General features: G+C 43.9%; 1 protein-coding gene across 2 annotated transcripts in view; it reads right to left on the reverse strand.

The window, feature by feature from the left end:
• Positions 1–22,424, reverse strand: part of DTD1 (D-aminoacyl-tRNA deacylase 1) — a 189,467-nt gene that overhangs the window by 9,423 nt on the left and 157,620 nt on the right. The window contains exons 5-6 of one of the 2 annotated variants that reach the window (XM_010369848.2): positions 21,019–21,190; positions 7,529–8,089 (exon numbers count right to left, since the gene is read on the reverse strand). In XM_010369848.2, the coding sequence (XP_010368150.1) occupies positions 21,038–21,190 (153 nt within the window). In that variant the 3' untranslated portion in view covers positions 7,529–8,089; positions 21,019–21,037. Of the gene's footprint in view, positions 1–7,528; positions 8,090–21,018; positions 21,191–22,424 lie in introns of those variants that run through there. The other variant, XM_010369849.2, reaches the window with a different exon arrangement.

Consider the following 22,424-nt stretch of genomic DNA (forward strand, 5'->3'; position numbering starts at 1 on the left):
AAATCATAAAGATCAGAGCAGAAATAAATGAAATTTAAATTTAAAAAATACAAAAGATCAACAAAAGGAAAAGTTGATTTTTTGAAAAGATAAACAAAATCAACAAACCCTTAACCCAACTGAGAAAAAAGAAGACTCAAACAAAATCAGAGATGAAAAAGGAGACATTGCAACTGATACCACAGAAATTCAAAGGATTATTAGAGGCTACTATGAGCAACTATATATCAATAAACTGGAAAACCTGGAAGAAATGCATGAATTCCTAGACACATACAACCTACCAAGATTGAACCATAAAGAAATCCAAAACCTGGACAGATAAATAACAAGTAATGAAATAAAAGCCATAATAAAAAATATCCCAGCAAAGAAAAGCCTGGGACCCAATGACTTCACTACTGAATTTTACCAAACATTTAAAAAACTAATACCAATCCTACTCAAACTATTCCAAAAAATAGAGCAGGGAATACATTCAAAATTATTCTGTATTGCCCTGATACCAAAACCAGACAAAGACATATCAAAAAAATTAAACAACAGGCCAGTATTCATGATGAACACTAATGCAGAAAATCCTCAACCAAATACTAGCAAACCAAATTCAACAACACATTAAACAGATCATTCATCATGAGCAAGTGGGATTTAGACCAGGGATTCAAGGATGGTTCAATATACACAAATCAATCAATGTAATACATCAAAGAAACAGAATGAAGGACAAAAAATTCCTATGATCATTTCAGCATCATTTCAATTGATGCTAAAAAAAAAAGTATTTGATAAAATTCAACATCCCTAAAAAAACCTGGGTATAGAAGGAACATATCTCAGCATCATTGATCATCCAAGATATGCAAATCAAAGCTACAATGAAATATCATCTCACCTCAGTTAATATGGTTTTTATCCAAAAGAAAGGCAATAACAAATGCTGGCAAGGATGTGGAGAAAAGAGGACTTTCACACTCTGTTGATGGGAATGTAGATAGTATAATCAGTATAGAGAACAGTTTTGAGGTTCCTCAAAAAACTAAAAATAGAACTACCACATGACCTAGCAATCCCACTGCTGAGTACATACCCAAAAGGAAGGAAATTGGTGTATCTAAGAGATATTAGCACTCCCATGTTTATTGAAGCACTATTCACAATACCCAAGATTTAGAAGCAACCTGTGTCTATCAACAGGTGAACGGACAAAGAATGTGTGGTACTTATACACAATGGAGTGCTGTTCAGCCACACAAAAGAACGAGATCCTGCCATCTGCAAAAACATGGAAGGAGTTGGACATCATTATGGTAAGTGAAATAAGCCAGGCACAGGAAGACAAACATTGCATGTTCTCACTTATTTGTGGAAGCTAAAAAATATTAAAACAGTTGAACTTATAGAGAGATAGAGAGTACAATGATGGTTACCAGAGGCTAGGAAAGGTAATGGTGGGGAGGGCAGTGGGGATGGCTAACGGGTAAAAAAGTTAGTTAGAGAGAATGAATAAGATTTAGTATTTGATAGCACATCAGCGTGACTACAGTCAATAATAATTTAGTATGCATTTAAAAATAACTAAAAGAGTATAACTGGATTGTTTGTAACACAAAGAAAGGATAAATGCTGGAGGTGGTGAATACTCCATTTACCCCAATGTGGTTATTATGCAATCACATGCCTGTATCAAAATATCTCATGTACCCCATAAATATATATACCTACTATGCACCCACAAAAAATAAAGATAAACGAGTAAATACCTAGATTTCTTGGCTGCACCCTCAGTTCCTGATTCGGCAGGCTGGAGTGGGGAGAAGGGGACGGATTCGAATGAGAGCAATGTCCAGTGCACAATCACAAGTAAAATAACCATTGTGTGAAGGTGCTGGTGACCAGTTAGACATGGTGCCACTGCTCAGCACCTCCTTCCTGCACTGGGTTGTGCTGGGGGCAGCATGGTGGGAGCAGGGCTATAAGGACAGGCTCTGGGACACGGTGGCCTGGCTTTGAATCCTGACACCACCACCTCCTAATGGAGTGATTTTGGTTAAGTTCCTTTTGGGAGACAATTCTCTGTGGGTCTCTGTTGTTTCTTCATAGATTGTGAGCCGTGGTATTGGCCACCTCTGCTCTAGGACTCTATTTCCAAGGATGTTTCTATATTCAGTAGCCTTGGAAGAGAGAAAGTGGCTCTCCCAGGGCAAAGACAGAAGATTTGGATTCTCTACACTTGGAATTCTTCTGTAGCACAACCCACTGTGTGTGAAGGTGTCACCTGTTGGAATTAAGGTTAGGGAGCTGGCATAAACGCTGACACTAGATCCTGCTGTTGCTGTAATAAAGCTCAGCCCTGACCCTGACCCAGTGTCTCCTGTCTCCTGCCAGCACCCAGGACACTGCAGCAGACTGTCTACTGGTTAGTAGAGTAAGATTCCAGACCCTTCACAGTTCCTGACAGTCACTTCATTTCTCTATCTCAACTTACTCAACTGTAAAATGGGAATAATGAAAGAGGTGTGGGGATTACAAGAGCTGACACAGGTATAGGTCTTAGACTAGCTTCTGGCCATGTGTATGGGTTCAAATTCAGTTAGTTATTTTATCTACTCTTGTAAGCAAAGGTTTCAAACTCAAAAAAGGCAAAACACACTTTGGGAGGCCGAGACGGGCGGATCACGAGGTCAGGAGATCGAGACCATCCTGGCTAATACGGTGAAACCCTGTCTCTACTTAAAAATACAAAAAACTAGCCGGGCGACGAGGCGGGCGCCTGTAGTCCCAGCTACTGGGGAGGCTGAGGCAGGAGAATGGCGTGAACCCGGGAGGCGGAGCTTGCAGTGAGCTGAGATCCGGCCACTGCACTCCAGCTTGGGTGGCAGAGCAAGACTCCGTCTCAAAAAAAAAAAAAAAAAGGCAAAACAAACATCATAATAGGGGACTCGAAGCCCAGTAGGTGAGGAGATAGCCTTACGAGGGACTCTGAGTGAACTGAAGTTTCAAAAGCTCTGAGAGAACTTGAAGATGTGCACATGGGACAGTTACCACTGACAACTTCTAAAAATATTCTGAAGAGGCCGGGCGAGTGGCTCACACCTGTAATCCCAGCACTTTGGGAGGCCAAGGCGGGTGGATCACCTGGGGTAGGAAGTTTGAGACCAGCCTGACCAACATGGAGAAACCCTGTCTCTACAAAAAATTAGCCAGGCATGGTGGCGCATGCCTATAATTCCAGCTAGCGGGGAGGCTGAGGTAGGAGAACTGCTTGAAGTTAGGAGGCGGAGGTTGCAGTGAGCTGAAATCGCACCACTGCACTCCAGCCTGGGCAACAAGATCAAAACTCCATCTAAAAAAATATAAATAAATAAATAAATAAAAATTCTGAAGAGAGGGGACAGAAAACTGAACATGTGAAAAAATCCCAGTTTCGACAAGATAGATCCCAGACACCGTAGACAGCCCAGTTAGATGTGGGCTCCTAAAATCATTCTAGAAGAGATGATTAAACAGATGGCTCATGAGCCTGTGGAAAAGAACACAGTGATCATTGGAAGCCAGAATGAATTCACAAATCACGCACTGTGCTGTACTAATAGTTTTTGACAGGATCATTGGATTAATCATCAAAATACTGTGAAAATAGCATAGCTTGATTTCAGCAAGAATGGGCAACATGGGAAGGAGGAATGCAGATTGGATGGGAATTGAAGTAATGCACCTATTGATCTGAAAGAGGATTCCAAATGGAGTGCCAGCTCTATCCTGTGAACTGTGTTTAGCCAAGACTTAGAGACAGAGAAAGCACGTCCAGGGTTGACTTAAAGCTGAGGAGAATCACCAAAGTGACACTGGAAATATTTCAACAGACCAGACCACAGCCCCAGCCCAACAGGCATATGATCAGTTCTTCTTTTGGTTCTTCACTGGTGGAGGACAGTGGTTACCTGGAATAAACCTGGAGGTTCAGTGACCTGCAAATGCAGGCTCAGTGGGAGCCAGAGATAAGATGCAGCCACAGGAATGGGGACTGTTCACACCGTGCTGAATTTGAGCCTCCTCTTCCTTTAACCCTTACGACCATGCTCCAAGTGGCAAGCCCTGCCTCCTTCTGACAGATGAGGGAACAGAAGCGTAGAAGGCTGAATAATTGAATAAACTGTCCTGAGGCCATGCAGCAGGTCAACAGCAAGGCCAGGATTAGACCCCAAGTCGTGCAACCCCATGGCCTGTTGAGACCACACCACCACTGCCCACATCGCGGGCCTTCATCACACCACATTGATAGAGCTGCATCCCGTTCTCCAGGGTCGCTCTCCAGTCACATGACATGAGAAACTGCTGAAGAACTAGAACAAATCAGCCTGGAGAAGACAAGAAGTGGGGCATGATAGAGTCTAAACGCATTATCATGACTTACAAGACCTCTGCGCTCCAGGCCTTGCTCACCTATGAGGTCTTATTTCTGTCCCTGTTCCTCTACCTGCTCCCTCTCTCCCCAAGTCCAGTCCTACCGACCTGCGAGCAGATGTCCAAACGCCCCTCCTCTCACACCTTGTGGCAGCTCCGCCGGTTGTTTCACCCTCCTCTCTGCCCTACTGTCACCTGACCAACTCTTCTTACCAAACTCTGCTCCCTTGGGAGGCCACTGTTTCAGACCCCGGCCCGGGTCCAAGCCCGTCTCTCTGCTGCAGGGGACTGTCAGCTGTGGCGTCCTCCACAGACCACCCCTAATGTATTTCCTGCTCAGTGATGGAGCCTGTAACTCATCCACCCTCAGGGAACGTTCAAGAACAAGTTATTTTTAAGGCCCCTACAAATATTAAGCACATTATCAAAACTAACTTAGTAATTGAGATTTAACAAACCTAAAATACCGTCATTGATAGATACTTTCCTAATGGGAATTTAAGGTTTTGTTTCCTAGAACCTCTAAAAATTCAACACGTTGGCGTCTGTACCCTAGGAGAGAATGAAAACGTCGTCTGCGGAAGACACACTCCCCTCAGAACAGGGCTTTCCCTCTTCCTTTCTGATGCAGCCAGTGGGGGGCTCTACTCTTGATTTATTCCATGTTTTCTGAGATGAGGTTCTTTCACTATTTTTAAAGGACCCAAATCAACGATGAACAACAAATTAAGAATTCTTAAAGTGCCTGGCTGAAAAACGGCAGAAAATCTGACAAACCTGAGACAGAAAATATTGCCTCTCTGGCTTTGGAGTTACTCAAATGATATCATATCAAAGGAAACAGGGTGTTTGTGGAACTGTTTGTTCCTTATGATCAAATCAATGAAATGCCAAATTGTCCACATATATGTCAGCTGGCACCCATCTGAGCCAGGACACTGCTTGGTAGGGAAAATGCCCTCCCTGGGACCACTAACCATGAGGTGCTGCTATGGACGTCCAGCCCCCAAAGATGCCTTTATTTGGTCTGTTTTGTGTAGCCACAAGAGCTTGGTCTCCTATAAAGTAAACCACGAAAGGCAAGATTAAATGGGTCCTGCTATGCAGTGTTATCAGCAAGCACTGTTTAAAGTCCTGGGTCTGTGATCTGCCAAAGCTTCTCAGAAAAGCCATACATGGTATGATTCTCCTCTTCCATCCTCATTCAAATGATGTTCTAATGGACAATAAACAGTATGCTTTATAAATAAGCAGAAAGCAGGAGGCAGAGATGTTGGGAGAGATGTAAAGACTGAGAGATTTATTCTCCACAAGAACGCCACCCAAAATCTAATTTTAGTCATTGGTTCCAAAGGAACTAGGAAAGGACCTTCAGGAGAGTACATGGGGGTGGAAATGAACCACCTTTTTAAGGCAGCTGCAGATATTATGGGGTTTCTTCTTGAGCTGTCATTTTTCTCTATAACCTGACCCTGTGGTTAGATCTGACCCTCTTAGGCCAGACTTTGGTGTATTCTCTGCTATTTCTCTGATCCCAGGAGTTCAAAGTGATTTTCAGGATGATGGAAAAGCTCTCTTCAATCCAAAATGTTTACAAAAGTAGTAAACGTTTTCTTTTACCATGTTCCTGCGTACTGTGAGGGTGATGTTTTAATTAATCAAAGATGCCCCCTCACACACATAGGCTCAGAATTTCTGCTTTTGAATTTCCACTTGTGAATCATGTTGTTAGAATGCCAGAATCTACGTTAATGCAACTTACACCCGTTGCTCCTATTTTTTTTCCTGACCCAGCTTCTCTTCCACATCTTTCAAACATTTAGAGTTCTCCTCCCAGATGAAACAGCCCCAGCTCCTTCAGCTCTTCCTTCCCAGATCCTTCAGCAACATGACCACATGGTGCTCACTCTCTGGTTTGTCTCTGTCCCTTTAGAATGGGAGCCAGGAACTGGGCTGGGACCAACAAAGGCCTTTAGCATTTTACCACCATCCAAATGTCATGATCTCCAGGACAAAGGTCGTATCTCTAGGCAATCTTCATTACCCCTTACTACAAGGACAGGCTGCAACTGTTCAATAAGCATTAATTGGTGGCAATAAAATGCTGTGGTGGGGAAACATGACAGCTATCCAGCAAGCCAAACCCTACAACTGAGTTTATCAAAGTGTAGGTCCAAGTAGCTTTAAAGTGAATTTTAATTCACTCTGTAAAACCCTGCTTAGATAACTCAAACAGCAGAGCTTCTGCGACCTCACTGCCCATACAGTTTAGGGAGCTGGCCAGGGTCTGCACCTGAGATGTAATGACTTCAAATCTAGAGTTTTAAACCATTGTGAATTATACTGGACCATCTGAATTGGTTTAGAACAAAGCAATCTGGCAGACCCTTTTCCAACTCTATATTCCAAGAGATGTGTTTTGAGCTTTTTTGTTTTCTACATTTTCTGATATATTATCATTTGAAGTAGATGACTGGGTCAGACTAGACGGATTCAGAACTTATTATAAAGGTCACGGAAGAGTTTCAGCATTATAAAACTCACAAATAAGGATGTCTCTTCTATACACAAAAATATTTTCCAGAGAGGATATATGTGAGCATTATTAGATATATAAAGCTATTAAATCATATGTCAAAAAATGACTACTCTGAGTGTGCCACCAGTAGACTGAAATTTAACTGAGAAATTACTTTGGCAGAATGTGATTCTTTCTTCCCAGAGTGCTGGGTGTGGTGACTTGGATACATGGACAACCACGTAGCTACTGGATAAATGGTATCTGCACCACCCACCATGCTGAGGCCTTTCTCCACCTCCCAAAGGTGGATACACCAGATGTGGCTCCACACTTGGTCTCAGAACACTGTGGCCATTCTGAAACTGGACTCCCTTCTGAGCCATACTCCCTTTTCCTGACATCTCATTTCCAAGTACAATGTCATCAATTGTAAACTGGATAGACAGGCTCCCACCTGGCCTCAGGAGCCTGTGTGGGCCGGTCAGAGAAGGCCTCTTGCAAGAGGCTTATTTGAAAAGAAGTATAGATATGCACAGAGAGAGGTCAGACACATTGCATTTCCATGGACATCATCGTTATGCAGAAACATAGCAGAATCTGTTTGATAATAAAGTGGTTTGTTGAGATTTAGGATTTTATTATTATTTATTTTTAGAAAAAAGAGAAAATTTACAAGATGCAAAGGTCTCACACAATACATTATCACTGATGATTGCTCTCTTGACACTTCAACAAGGGCCCTGGCTTATGAATCAGCAATAAAAAGAACATGGACAGTGTGAGTGTGTTGGAGAACCCCCGCCATGGACACGCAGAATACACCACAGTGGACTTGATGACAAATGATGCTAGGCCAGCCTGTTCCAAAAGCAAGCCAAGATGTGGCAGAAACCAACAAAGCCTTTCTGTGGGGGGCACAAGCGCATGCCTTCTACCACGTGCGCACCCACCCCCCGAGCCACCAGCAGTGCCCACTGCCTCATTCCACCACAGCAACAACAGAAAATGACAAAATGGTCCTTTGGTGTTTTTTGCAGAGCCATTCAGGTTCCCAACTTCTCATTTGTCTTCCTCTTCATGTTTCAGTTCCAAATTCTTAAAGTAGTGTGGTGCTTAGCATCTTGAATTTTTCAGGATCCAGTTCTGCCCAATGATAACACACTAAAAACACCAAAGAAGACATGTTATTAAGAAGGATCCCAATATTTGCCTTGAGATTCTATTAGCATAAGCATATAAGAGTAACAAAGTAGCTGAAGATGTTTTCAAGCTCATACAGCAACACCAGCATCAGTGTATCACTTCACTGTAAAACCTGCCATGTTGCCATGTATAAACCCCAATATCTTCTCCTCAAAGACTCTCCAGTTCATTACAGCTCCATTCTTAGAGCAAAAGACACCAAGCCAAGTATCTGAAAACACTTCTAAATGGCTTTTGCATCAAAGAGAAGTCACCAGGCAAATTAGAAAATATTTTGAAGTAAATGAAAACACAACATATCATAATTTGTGATATTCACCTAAGGCAGGGCTTAGAGGGAAATTCACAGCATTAAATACTTATATTAGAAAAGAAAAGGGTTATCAAATCAATAATCTGGGTTTCTACCTTAAGAAATTAAAGAATAAAAGCAAAGTAAACCCAACACAAGCAGAGAAGGAAGAGAATAATAAGGAGCAGCAACTGATGAAATTTCAAACAGAAAAAAGCAAGAGAGAAAAAATAAAAATAAAAATATCAATAAAATAGATAAGTCTCTGGCCAGACTTACCTAGAAAAGAGAGAAGACACAAATTATCAATATCAGGAATCAAAAGAGGCAACGTCAGTACAGACATTACAGACATTAAAAAGATAAAAGGAATATATCATGAGAAACTTTAGACTCACAAATTAGACAACATAGATGAAATGAACAAATCCCTAGAAAAGAGATATAAAAGCATCATTTCCAAATCCTTTTAACAATGAGGGAGGTAGAGGGATGGGGAGCTTAAGGAAATGCAGGGATGGGGAATAAACTAAATGCTTCGTCTTGTGATATTTTCAATACCACTCAAAGGATACCTGACTCTTTGGTACAGAAGTCCAAGTGTCTCAGGTTTCCTTTTGTAATTCTGAGGCTACAACAAAAACCAGCTAATATTGCCGAGATCTGTGATGCACGCACTTGTCATCCAAGAGTTAAACTAAATCTAAAGCCTAACAGAGGAGTTTCTATTCCCTCAGATCTAGATTCTAATTGGATGGACTTCAGTAAAAGCAAAAGATTTCAATAAGAGTCGGTATGCCATGGCAGTGCCATTTCCATGGATATGCTTCCTGATACACAGGATGCCTTCTTAAGAAAGGGTTGTATCACAAGCAGATGCTTCCATAGACTAACAGCCCTCATTCCCCTCCGCAGCTGGATAGCGAAGTCCCTGTGCATGACATGAGAAAGGCAAGCTGGAACCACAGCTAGCCCACGCTCTGCAGCTCTGTCTGCCACCATGTCCCCAAGGCCTACCCTCATACCCCCAAACCCACCTGTAAGAGTCCTGCACACCTTCCTAAGAGCTTTCTAAAAGACAACCAGTGGGTGGAGAACAGACAACATCGTTCCTGGGGACCATATTACTTTCAGTTTTTAGTTATTAGAAACAACCCATTTGTTATTATATTATGTGGATGATGTTAACCCAAATTAAGGACCTGGGGACTATTCATACTTCTTTCCCTACCTTCAATACCAGTAACTGAAATTATGGAATTGTTCCCCACACTGACCTTTGAGAAACTTCATCTTCTTGGCACAGATTAAAATCTTTGGTTTTGAACTTAAGATGAGCTCTGGAATCCTGGTTGAATGTATTTTTCTTTTACATTTACTTCAATTAAATATTCTACAATATTCTACATTTTTAATGCATTGTGATAATAAATTTAGTCTTCAAATATTTGATGTGCAGATGGAAATTATAAAGCACACAGTAAAAGAATGACCTAGAGAAATGCTCAAGATATTCTGTTAAATGATAAAAGCAGTTGCAACTTTGTAAAGTTAGAGAAACAGATGTAGAATTATCTGTTTAGAAAAACTGTTCCAAAGCACTATGTTAATAATAATTATCATAGAATGATAAGGTGGCAGATGATTTTTATTTTCTTCTTCGGGTATTTTGGCATTTTTTATACTTTCTATGAGTGAGCGTTAACTTTGTAATAAAAAAATGGCTTTCAAAAGAAATTTTATATGATAAAGATGATTTAGGAATTTCTATTCCCTACTAGAGAAACACAGAACTGGAAGAGATCCTGAGAAGTTTTAGCCAATGGATTCTCAAAGTTTTTAGGTAAACTTCCTAGGCATAAGAACTTTAGAAAGCATCTAACCTGAAGGACAAACCATTCAGTATACCTTTAGAATTAACTCTGCTACTACCAGGAACACAAATGGGCTGGCCTAATCATAAGATCAGTGTTAGTACCATGAGTGATTTGTAAACTACATACAAGAGATTTTTGGCCAGCAGTGGACACTGTTCCAGCCGAAAGCCACTGCCCACTACAATACATGGATTGGTCAACAGACATTGTTCTCTATTTCTAGTCTCACTTGCTAAAAATATCTCTTCTTATTTTCTTGAACTATAGAATAACCCAGAAGCCAGGGTGCTGGCCACCGACCGGGAGTAGCTGGAGACCACGCAGCTCACACAGCTGGAAGCATGAATGAGGAAGGTGGGAGTGAGCTATGTGCGAGGTCCATCTGCCAAATTAGAAGTGCTGAGCAGAAGTCCTGTTCAAGCTAAACAACACATGGTTCTCCAGAAAAGGGTGGACCATTGAGGCTTGAAATTCAGAAACCCTGGATAAGGGGTAATGTGCCTCCCTCTAAGAGCTACTGAAGGGATGATGTTTATTTCCAAATGCATGTACGTCACATGAGCTACTGAGGACAGACATGACCTGGAGGCGGGGCACACCTGACAGGCAGTAATAAGAGATGCCTGATACCTGAGCACCACAATTTCATAGTCTTATGAAAGAAGCTAGGGGAACCACTAGTTTCCTCCACCTGCTGTAGTTCTCTTTTACTGCCATCAACCACCAGGGACAGTGAAGAACATCTCCAGTGAGGACAGCCCAGGACCAGAAGAAAAGAATCCCTTCACAGCCCATGTAAACACTAAATCCCTCAAAGACTTCCAACTGACCCACTTCTGGCTTCAGGCCATTTAAGCAACCACAGGATGCAAGTGCTAGACTTAGAACACACACATGCCACAGATCTGTTCTCCAAATCACTGTTAAAAGGATCAAGATTTTTTTTACCTACTTATTTCAGGTCTTAGCTGGTAATTGCATCTGAATTCATTTACCTAGAAAAGTAAGGCTGTTCTATGCAAAAACATGAGAGTTGCTAGGAAGTTATCAATGCAGGCTTCACTCTGACCTTCTAGCACTGTTAGATTCCAGCAAGCTCCCTCCATTGAACTGTCAAAGCAGAGAATCTCTTCCTTTGCTTGAGAGCTGATGGTCCTGACTACACAGATGAGAACATGAAAAGAATCATTCCTAATTATGAACAGAAAGTTTAATGCAATGCAATAAAACAAGCATGGGGAAAAATTCATGTCACCTGAAAGTGGTAGGAACAAACTCTGATAGCAATTGGCTTTTATTTTTTGGCTCTAACTTATTCTCCCATCTATTATTTCCCATGTATACTGTGTATGTATGTGTATGTGTGTGTGTGTGTATATATATATGTGTGTGTGTGTATATATATGTATATATATGTATATATATATGTGTGTGTATATATATGTGTGTGTGTGTATATATATATCTCAAAGTCTTCTTTTTTTTTGAGCCAGAGTCTCTCTTCATTGCCCAGGCTGGAGTGCAGTGGCACGATCTCAGTTCACTGCAACCTCTACCTCCTGGGTTCGAGCAAGTCTTCTGTCTCAGCCTCCTGAGTAGCTGGGATTACAGGTGTGCACAACCACACCTGGTTAATTTTTGTATTTTTCATAGAGATGGGGTTTCACCATGTTGGGCAGGCTGATCTTCAACTCCTGACCTCAGGTGATCCACCCACCTTGACCTCCCAAAGTGCTGGGATAACAGGCATGAGCCACCACACCTGGCCAATGTCAGTCTTATAGTACTGAAAGTGGTTCAGATGATAGTGGTTCAAAATCATAACTTGATCCCTATAGGTTGGTGCTGTTTAGTTAAATTTTCTGCAATGATAGAACAGCAGCCACTAGCTGTATATAGCTAGCGAGCACTTGAAATATGGCTACTGTGACTGAGAACGTGAATTTTAAATTTTATTTAATTTTAATTTACATCTAAATAGCCACATGCAGCTAGTAGCTACTGTATTAGAGGGCACACTCTAAATTATTTGTAAGCCTAGCTCTGCACCTTAGCAATAGACAGAATCACTAATCATGGCCAGCTTCTTGCCAACTTATTTTCTAATAAATAATGGAGGTGGAAGCCTGTGCATAGAGAAAATCCAGTCCCACTACTGGTAAAGTAACACAACATGCATACTCTGCATCAGTGAGGAAGCAAACCAACTTCATGGATAGCAAAAATCCAGAGTGACACTTAAGGTTGGAACAGTAACCTCCAGGTAAGAAGAAAAAGAATGGGGCAGACAAAAATATTTGAAGAGATATTACTTAAAATTTCCCCAATGTATTGAAAGGCATAAAGTTACAAATTCAAAGTCAGTGGACCTAAAAAGATCCCCAGAATCAGACTGGGGCTATGACACAGATGTTGGAATTACAAGACAGGGAACTTTTTAAAACTATGATTACTATGTTAAGGGCTCTAATGGAAAAGTAAACAACATGCAAGAACAGATGGGTAATGTAAGCAGAGAGATGGAAACTCCAAGAAAGAAACGAAGGGAAATAACAGAAATCAGAAACACTGCAACAGAAATGAAGAATGACTTTGATGGGCTCATGAATAAATTGGACACAGCCAAGGAAGAATCAGTGAGCTTGAAGACAGGTCATTACAAACTTTCCCAACCAAAAATAAAGAGGAAAAGAATGGGAAAAAAAGAACACACTATCCAAGACTGTAGAGCAATTGCAAAAGATGTGCCATGTATATAACTGCAATACCAAAAGGAGAAGAGAGAACAAAGAGGAAATTGTGGAAGAAGCTAGGGGTATTGAAGTATTAATGGCCGAGAACTTTCCAAACTTAATGACAGACATTAAATCACAGATCCAAGAAGCTCAGAAAATATCAGGCAAGAACCACACCTAGGCATGTCATATCCAAACCACAGAAAACCAAAGACAAAATTGTGAAGAAGCGGGGAGCTGGGGGTGGGATGAGGAGAACTCACCTTACCTACAGAGCAATAAGAATGAGAATTACAGGGGACTTCTCATAAGAAACTGCAAACAAGGAGAGAGGAATAAAAATTTAAATATTGAAAATGTTTAAATATTTCTTTCTCTCTCATGCCTTGGAAACTCAAAGCTGCTCCTCTAGGGCTGTGAGGCTCCTAGGGCTCTTTCTGTTTTTAAAGAAAGGCAAATCAAAAAAACAAAAAACAAAAAACAAACCAGTCTAGAAGTCTATACCAGCAAAATTATCCTTCAAAAACAAAGGAAAGGTCGGCCATGGTGGCTCACTCCTGTAATCCCAGCACTTTGGGAGGCTGAGGTGGGTGGATCACTTGAGGCTAGCAGTTCGAAAGCAACCTGGCCAACATGGCAAAACCCCATCTCTACAAAAAATACAAAACATTAGCCAGGCGTGGTGGTGCATGCTTTTAATCTCAGCTACTCAGGAGACTGAGGCACAAAAATCGCTTGAACCTGGGAGGTGGAGGATGCAGTGAGCAGGGATTGCACCACTGCACTCCAGCCTGGGTGACAGAGTGAATGAGGCTCCATCTCAAAAAAAAAAAAAAACTATGTAAGGTAATGATAGTGACAATGTATTGAGTGAGTATCGCATATGTCAAGTGAAATGAATGATAGCAATGTCACTGGGAATAAATACACTGTTGTTATAAGGGTGCCTGTTACAGGTGAAGTGGTAGAGTGTCATTCAAGATGGACTTAGACTAGTTAAAAATGTATACTGTAAACTCCAGGGCAACCACTAAAAAAAAAAAAAAATTGTTTTAAGTTAAAAAAAGATAAAAACACTACCCAGAGACATAGCTAGTTTTGTACCATGAAATACCAGCACACGGATGTGAAAATGTGGTATGAATGTTGATTACAGGGAAGCAAAGTGAAGCTCGGAGAATGAAAGGAGTCCTACCTTATATGGTGAAAAGAACAGTGAAAAGGGATTGAATACCTTTTCAACAGAAACACACACACACACACACACACACACACACACACACTCAGCTGCTCTAGCTCATTAGGAAGAAGTATGTTCAACAAGGACATATCTTACTATTCAGACAAAGGTCACATTGAAAAAGCAAATACATGGCAGCTTCCAAAACACTTTCTTGTTTGGTTTTAAGTGTGTTGCCATTTGCAGACAGAAATGTGGGGTGCCGGTCAGGAGCACGCTCCTCTCGCACCCTAATTACAGCAGCTAAGTCAATACTCAAATGGGGCAATCCTTGACCCTGCAATCAAATCAGAAACCACATTCTTTTAGTGAGAGGTGGCCCTAGCGCCTTTAGTGGTGGCCAGAAAGGAGAAATAATAGAGCTGCATCCTCATAGGAAACCTCGAATCCTCCCAGCAAGGTGAGAGAGCCTGAAGGATTGAGACAGAGGACAAAAACACAAGTTAATTTTAGCAGTTTCATGTCCACTTGGTAAAATAAGAAGCAACATTTGCAATGTGATAGAGAAATGTCAGTGCCCTGGAAATGTCCTCCGAACCATGAAGGGTTTTGAAACATTTTCAAAGAAAAATATGCCCAAGATCATGCAGTTTCTCATTCAATTTTCTTTTGCCTTTTCTTTCTCTCTCGTGCCTTGGAAACTCAAAGCCGCTCCTTAGGGCCTGCCAGATTCCCTAGGGCTCTTTCTGTTTTTAAAGAAAAGCAAATGAAAAGTGCTGCTCCCTTCATAGTGAGGGGGCTGCTGTTGTTCTGGGGACCAAAACACATGCCAGGGTCACCTTCTGTCTGTCACTATTTAATCCAGCTCTCATAGATATCTGAATATTTGGTGGTGATTTTGTGGCCTACTGTGATGACAAATTTCATCAGAAGGGAAAACAAAACCCATGGGCAACAAAAAACCCCAAATACATCATTGGAATACCAGTTGTCACTTGGTTCTGGTCCCATTTAGGGTCTTCAAATCCAGAAATATGGCTAAATTCTCGGAAGCAGGAGCACCCAGCCCCGCTCTGGTCCTCTGCTGGTTGTGGGCGGCTCTGAAGGACTCCTCCCTGCCTGGACATCTGTCCACGCCTGACACCGTCACTGCTGACTCTGATGTAAAGAAGTATAACTGGATGCCTATGGTAAACTGTCAATAAATGGTTTTCCTTGTGCATTTTGTCCAAAACACAGACACTACCATATACACTGGTGGCCTCTGTCTTTTCATGGGCCGATCTAAACTTGTTCATGAGCCTCCATGCGCTGAGTAGCAATAGGGGGGTTCCTGAGCATACAGAGACTCCATCTCACCTTAATGTCAACAGTACTCTGGGTCCACAGTGTCCTCCATGGCAGGGTGGCTGGTGCGGCTCAGCACCTGGGCCCTGGCACTGCACCACTGAGGGACGGCGGGCTACTTGAAGTTTGGTGTCTCTTGCTCAGGGACCCAGGGCCCTCTCTGGCTGACCTGGCCTCGTCTCAGTTCTCACCAGCACGTTTCACTTAGTCTCAGGTCTCATTAATGACAGACCCCTGCAAGTCTCATCTAGGAGGCCAGTGGAGGTCACAGCTGAGACCTGGAGGGACTGTCAGGGCTATGAAGAGCTGAGACCATGACCCCCCAGCTCCTGATGAAGCTGCCCCTCATGGCCTCTGCAGCCGGCTCACCTCACCACTACTACCCAGGACCCACAGTCAGCCACAGACCCAACAAGGTTTCCTCCACACCCTCCACCAAGCAGAGGTGTGGAGCCTTCCCTACCCCACAGCGACTCTGGGCAGCACTCTCACAGGCCCTGAGGCCTGACTGTGTCTTGCCACCACCTCACTGAGTTGCAGCTGCCTCCTGGAGCCCTGGAGCCACCTGCACTGCTCTCCCTCCAGAATCCCCTTCACGGCTTCCAGGTTTCCTACAACCCAACCCCCATTCCCCCACTCCAAGGATCCCAGCCTGGAGCACAGCCAGAACATGCCAGGGGCCTCCAGCTTCTCCTCCATCTGTCCCTCTGCTCCTTCTCACTGAGTCTCCTAACCTGAAGGCTGAGGCCAGCCAGGAACTTCCCTCCATTGCTCTCTTCCTCCCCTTTTGCCTGCCTCTTCCCAAGGGCCACCATGATGGCATGGCTGCAGTGAGCCTGACTTGTAGGGAAGGGGAAGGAAAAACACAACTGCCTCCTCCTTTCCAAACACTGCCCGTGGGGTCTGCTTCTCTTGCCGCCTCCCCTCTGTGGCTGGCCCTATTTGGCTGATTCACAATAGCACCACTGACCCCAAGTTCTATCCTACCCAGTCTGCACTACCCTGAGAAGGAAATAAGTTTTGAAAATGTCATTAATGTGAGAGAAGCAAGAAGTAGATACCTACGAGTCCATGAGGATTTCCCTCATAAACTTAGATGTTGGGAAAAAATATGCAATGTTCATGCCTGCCCTTCTTTTTACGTGCTCAGTTTTCCTTCTATGAGCATGGTCTCCTGTACGTTCTGTGACACACGCAGTTACTGTCGCCTCCTCTGCCCATGAGACCCTCGGGTGTTTTTCTTGCCCACAGAATTAGCAAAATTACTCCCAGGCTACCCAGGGGCCACAGAACACTAACATCCATGGTGTATTCTCTACAGGAATTACTCTGAGGCCAAATCTAATGCAAATAGAAGTCTTTGAGTTGTTATGTTTTACAAGAATTTTAAAAGTAATAAAACTCTCATCAGAGATTAAACCCCTTCAGAGATTAAACCAAAGATTTTCAAAGCACTGATAAGATATAAAGCAAAAATCAAGACATTAAATTTATAAAATGTATTAGGTTAATAATACAAACCAGGAAGGAATCGGTTAGGTGGTATTCAAATTCTTCAAGCTGTTTTGAAAATACAAACCTCCAAGGCACCTGTGAATTTGTATTTGCGTGTATGTGTGTGTGTGTGTGTGACCGCCAGTGTGCTTAGCTTGGTAATCTGGGTCTGGTTGCTGGGAGACAGGGGCTCGTATGTTTCTCCCTCTCCCATTCATTAAGCTCATGATGGGAGTCTAAACATTCTAGTTGTTTGTTTTGTTTTGTCTGTTTGTTTCTGAGACAGAGTCTTGCTCTGTCATCAGGCTGGAGTGCAGTGGCGCAATCTCGGCTCACTGCAACCTCCACCTCTCAGGTTCAAGCGATTCTCCTGCCTCAGCCTCCTGAGTAGCTGGGACTACAGGCGCGTGCCACCATGCCCAGCTAATTTGTGTGTGTGTGTGTATTTTTTGTAGAGACAGTGTTTCATCATATTGGCCAGATGGTCTCGATCTCCTGACCTCGTGATCCGCCCGCCTTGGCCTCCCAAAGTGCTGAGATTACAGGCGTGAGCCACCACGCCCAGCCCAAGTTGTTTTGAACCTGTTGTTAAGGTCCCAATTCACTGCACGAAAGGCACAGTCTTCAACAGAACTGGAAGAAGAGACATGGGCCATGCCTGAGCATTAAGGCTGAGAAGCTGCCCTGAGCCCCAGGAGTGGAAACTGGAGTGTCCAATCTGTTTTGCTTCTGGACCAAGTAACTACTAAAACTTGGCCTAACCAATGTCAATCCCTGCACCTTTCATTCAAGGGACAGGAGCAGTGCTGGGATGCTCTCTCCGTCATGCTCCCCTGTGAGCCAGGGAAGCCTGAGAAAACACAGAAACATGGCGGGGAGGGAACGCGCCTGCTCCCGCCCTGCCCGGGCTGCTGGGGCCAGTTCCAGGCACCATGACTTCCACCTGCCTGCCTTCCACAAAGCACTGCTGAGGGAGATGAGTTTTCCTCCAATTGGAGAAAAACCATAGAACTTATTCACTGTCACCCAAAAGTCAGCAGGATGGAGATAAGACCTCGATGAGTTTCTGAATTACTGCTCGACCCACTTAACTAGCACAACTGAAAAAGTATCTTAAAGGGCCACTCTGTGCTCTGTCTTCACTTAGCACGTTTCACCTCTTTGGATTAAGGATTTCTGGACAGATTATAAATCAGAAGCACCAGCAATATTTGTGATGCCAAAACTGACCACCAACTTTAAGCAAATTATCATGAAGTTTTGGAGGGGCGGGAGTGGAAGTTTTATGTGACGTCCCTTCCCTCTGAAGCATGCTTCAGTGTCCCATGCATACATGAGATACATAAGCCAAGGCTGGTCACCACAGTGCTGTTGTCTCCCTGCACAACACTGGCAGGAAAACACAGTGATGAGGGAACAGTCAAGAGGACAACAGGACTCACTGGCCAGCCCCTCCCCTAAAACCATCTATGAACCAACAATCCACCCTTCCTGAGCTCTCCATTCTGTTCCTCTCGTCTGCATATCTATTTGGGAGCCGGTGCCACTGTGCCCAACTATTACTAACGAATCTTTTTAAACATTTTTTTTAAGAGACAGGGTCTCACTCTGTCGCCCAGGCTGGAGTGCAGTGCTTCAATCATGGCTCACTGCAGCCTCCAACTCCTGAATTCAAGCAATCCTTCCACCTTAGCTAGGATGACAGGCAAGCGCCACCATGCTCAGCTAATTTTTTTTTTTTTTTTTTTTTTTTTTTTTTTTTGTAGAGATGGGGGTCTCACCACGTTGCCCAGGCTGGTCTCAAAACTCTTGGGCTCAAGTGATCCTCTCGCTTCAGCCTCCCAAAGCGCTAGGATTACAGGCGTGAGCCACCACACCTGGCCTAATATATCTCACTTCCTGGTATTGTGGATCCTAAAAGCCGTTTCATAGGTACATTTCTGACCCTTGCTCTCTTTCAGAAGAGAAAGAGAAGGCTGAAAACTACCTTCTGGATGTTCTTCTATCACAATTTGGTGTTTCCTGGGTGAATCCTGTCTCTAACTTGGTTTTAATCACAGTCTGTGAGTTGAAAGTTCCAAACTGTATGTCCGAGACCTGGCTCCCCAGCTCTAAAGCCACAGACTCGGCAGACCACTGGCATCACCAGTGGTTGCCAACAGGCACCTTAAACACAACACACCCAAAATAGGTGCCATCAGCAACCCCCATCTTCCTGCCTCATCCTTCTGGATGTCTCCTCTTCCAATCTAATCAATCTCCAAGTTGAAATGATTCTATTTCCTTTACATCATTCAATCCCACTCTTTCCCCTCTGCTCCTAGTACAATTTCTTCCCTGGACTTGTGCAAATAGGCCTATATGCGTCCAGCCTCACTCCCCAAAGCTGCTAGAGTGCTCTTTATAAACTGTGTGTTTGATGATGTCACTTGTATACTTAAAACCTTTCAGAGGTCCCTCCCACCCCAGGATAAAATCCAAATTCCTCAGGGTTGCATACCAGACCCTATACAATCCAGACCTCCTATTTCTCTAACTTCAGATCTACTCCCTGCCCTCCCACTCCACTTGGCACTCAACACTCCCACCATTCTGCAATTCCTCCATTCCCAAATTCTCCTATCCTTGCCCCCCAACCCCCAGACAGCATTTGCACTGCTCTTCTCTTGGCTCAGGCAGCGCTCCCCTGCCCTTGCCCCTCATCTCCCTCCCCACTGCCACTTGTCCTTCCAGGTCCGATCCCAGGCCTCTGAAGGACCTCCCCTGACCTCTCATCTCCACCCCACACCTGTTCACACTCCTGCCACATGCACCGTGCTGCAGCATAACTGCTCCTATGCTTCTCCCTGAGCCTGTGACCTCCCTATGACAGGTCCTGGGTCCCTCAAATCTGTGCCCAGTATTTGGTCCAGTGCCTGGCAAAATAAACAGTTTCCCTGGGGGAAGGAACTAGGCACAGTGCCATCAGATGGCTGCATCACATTTTCAAGGCCTCTGATGTTCAGGCAGGAAGGTGGACTCTGTGCTACAGTGAGCCACAGTGATAAGAATAAGATGCCGTTTTAGGAAAAGTAAACTGGCAGTGCCACACAGGCACTGTGAAGGATTTTGGAACACAGGGCAGGTGGTGATGAGAGGAGGCCGCTGAGATGGCAGTGCCCCTTGCTGGGGTGGCTAACAGCAGGACGGCGATGTGGGAGCACAGGTGGACTCTGTGCATCTGTGTCTGGATTCTGCATCCACAAGTGCTCTGCACAATCACAGCAGCAGCTGTGGACTGGCACAGGCACCCAGGGAAGGTGGCACAAACAGGTTCCACCCCTAGGTGGGCACCCCAGGCCTGTGAGTACGCCACCCTCCTGCATCTCAATGAATAAAATACAATCTTATTTGCTAACTGATATGGTTTGGCTGTCGCCACCCAAATCTCATCTTGAATTGTAGCTCCCACAATTCCCATGTGGAAACACACAGGTGGAAATTTATGGGAGCTACAATTCAAGATGAGGGACCTGGTGGGAGGTAGCTGAATCATGGGGGCAGTTTCCCCATGCTGTTCTCTTCGTAGTGAACGAGCCTCACAAGAGCTGATGGTTTTATAAGGGGAAACCCCTTTCACTTGATTTTTTTTTTTTTTGAGATGGAGTCTTGCTCTGTTACCATGTAAGAATTGCCTTTTGCCTTCAACCATGATTGTGAAGCCTCCCCAGCCACGTGGAAATGTGAATCCATTAAACCTCTTTATCTTTATAAACTAGCCATTCTCAGGTATGTCTTTATCAGCAGCGTGAAAATGGACTAACACACTAACTTTTGTCTCCATCCTAGAAGGCAGCAGATTTAAGGAAGCTATGGATGAACGCCTGTGAAATGAATGAATTCAACCTCAGCAGCTATTCCCTCCTATTCATTGCTGCTTCCCCAAAATGTGGGAAGATGAAGCCAAGCAGGGAAGCTCCTACCTGAATTCTGCCTCCTGAGCTACGGCTCCCGTTCAGAGGACACGTCACCCTCCGCCCCGCTGCTGGCACTGCGGTCTTCTTTTCGGGGAGTGTTTCTTTCCTTGCTTGATTCGGAAGGTCCCTTAGCTCTGGTCTTTTCTTTTCTCTGCTGCTGTTTTTCAAGCTTTGACAGCTGATTAAATAAAAATAAAAAAGAATATTTTACAAACACAAACACATGCCTGTGTATCCCACACACCAGTGACTTCCCAGGTGGGAACCACTGAAAAGGGTTTTTCTGATAACCTGGCAGAACACAGTGGTTCAGATATACCAAATTATACACAGAATGTTTCTCCAACAGGCACCCGGGTCACTGAAACAAATCATTAGTAATAGGAGTAATCACTCTCAGACTTTTCCCCGACCATAATTCAACCTGGCACACAGCATGAGGGAGTGGCCATACCACAGCCTTCCTCAACAGCCTTAGAAGAGCTCCATACACGAAGGCTCTTCATCTCTTACTTTTGTCTTTGATAGTTTTCTTCTCATCAAGTTATCTTCTTCTTGCTGTTTTCTTTTGTCTTTTTCTTTTTTTTTTTGAGACAGGGTCTCACTCTGTTGCCCAGGCTGAAGTACAGTGGTGCAATCATGGTTCACTGCAGCCTTAACCTCCTGGGTTCAAGTGATCCTCCCACCTCAACCTTCCAAGTATCTGGGACTACAGTGCATGCCAATTTTTCTGTAGAGGCGGGGTTTCACCATGTTGCCCAGGCTGTTCTTGAACTCCTGGGCTCAAGCGATCCACCCACCTCGGCCTCCCAAAATGTTGTGATTACAGGTGTGAGCCACGACACCACACCCCTTATATTCTAAAGAATGTTCAAAACACGTCACTCTTTGCTGAAGATTACAGAGAAGGCTATGAAACAAAGTGCATTAAGCACACTGAATACCATCTCAGTTTTCAGTTGGTTTGAGACTGAAGCCACACTCGCCTGCAGCTGAGGCACTGAGTGCTCCCAGCAGGCTGTGTGGTGGCGACACTCAGGGATGCTGGCCACCAGAGCCTTCTCAGGCTCCCACCAGGCCAGCAGAGGACACGCCCCTGATGTCTCACTCAAATGGAACCTGGGCCCACTTCTTCCCTGAATAGTTCTTCAAAGAAAGCATCAGCTGGATGGCTGAAAGAAGCTTCCATCATCTAACACTGAGCAGCAGCCTGGCCACTCCAGGAAAGCCTGCTGAGAAACCCAGCAGAGAAGACTGGCCAAGTTTTGAGCCACAGGATTTTCTTAGACCAAAAAACAAAGAGACAGCAATACCCAGTTTTATCTCCATCCCAGACCAAGTCTGTGAACTTTTTCTAGTTTACATAAAAAGAAGGAAACTTATTGAAGGACTGACTTCTCCCTGCTGGTCCC

The sequence above is a fragment of the Rhinopithecus roxellana genome, chromosome 13, assembly GCF_007565055.1.
Source record: "Rhinopithecus roxellana isolate Shanxi Qingling chromosome 13, ASM756505v1, whole genome shotgun sequence".
Classification (NCBI taxonomy): Eukaryota; Metazoa; Chordata; class Mammalia; order Primates; family Cercopithecidae; genus Rhinopithecus; species Rhinopithecus roxellana.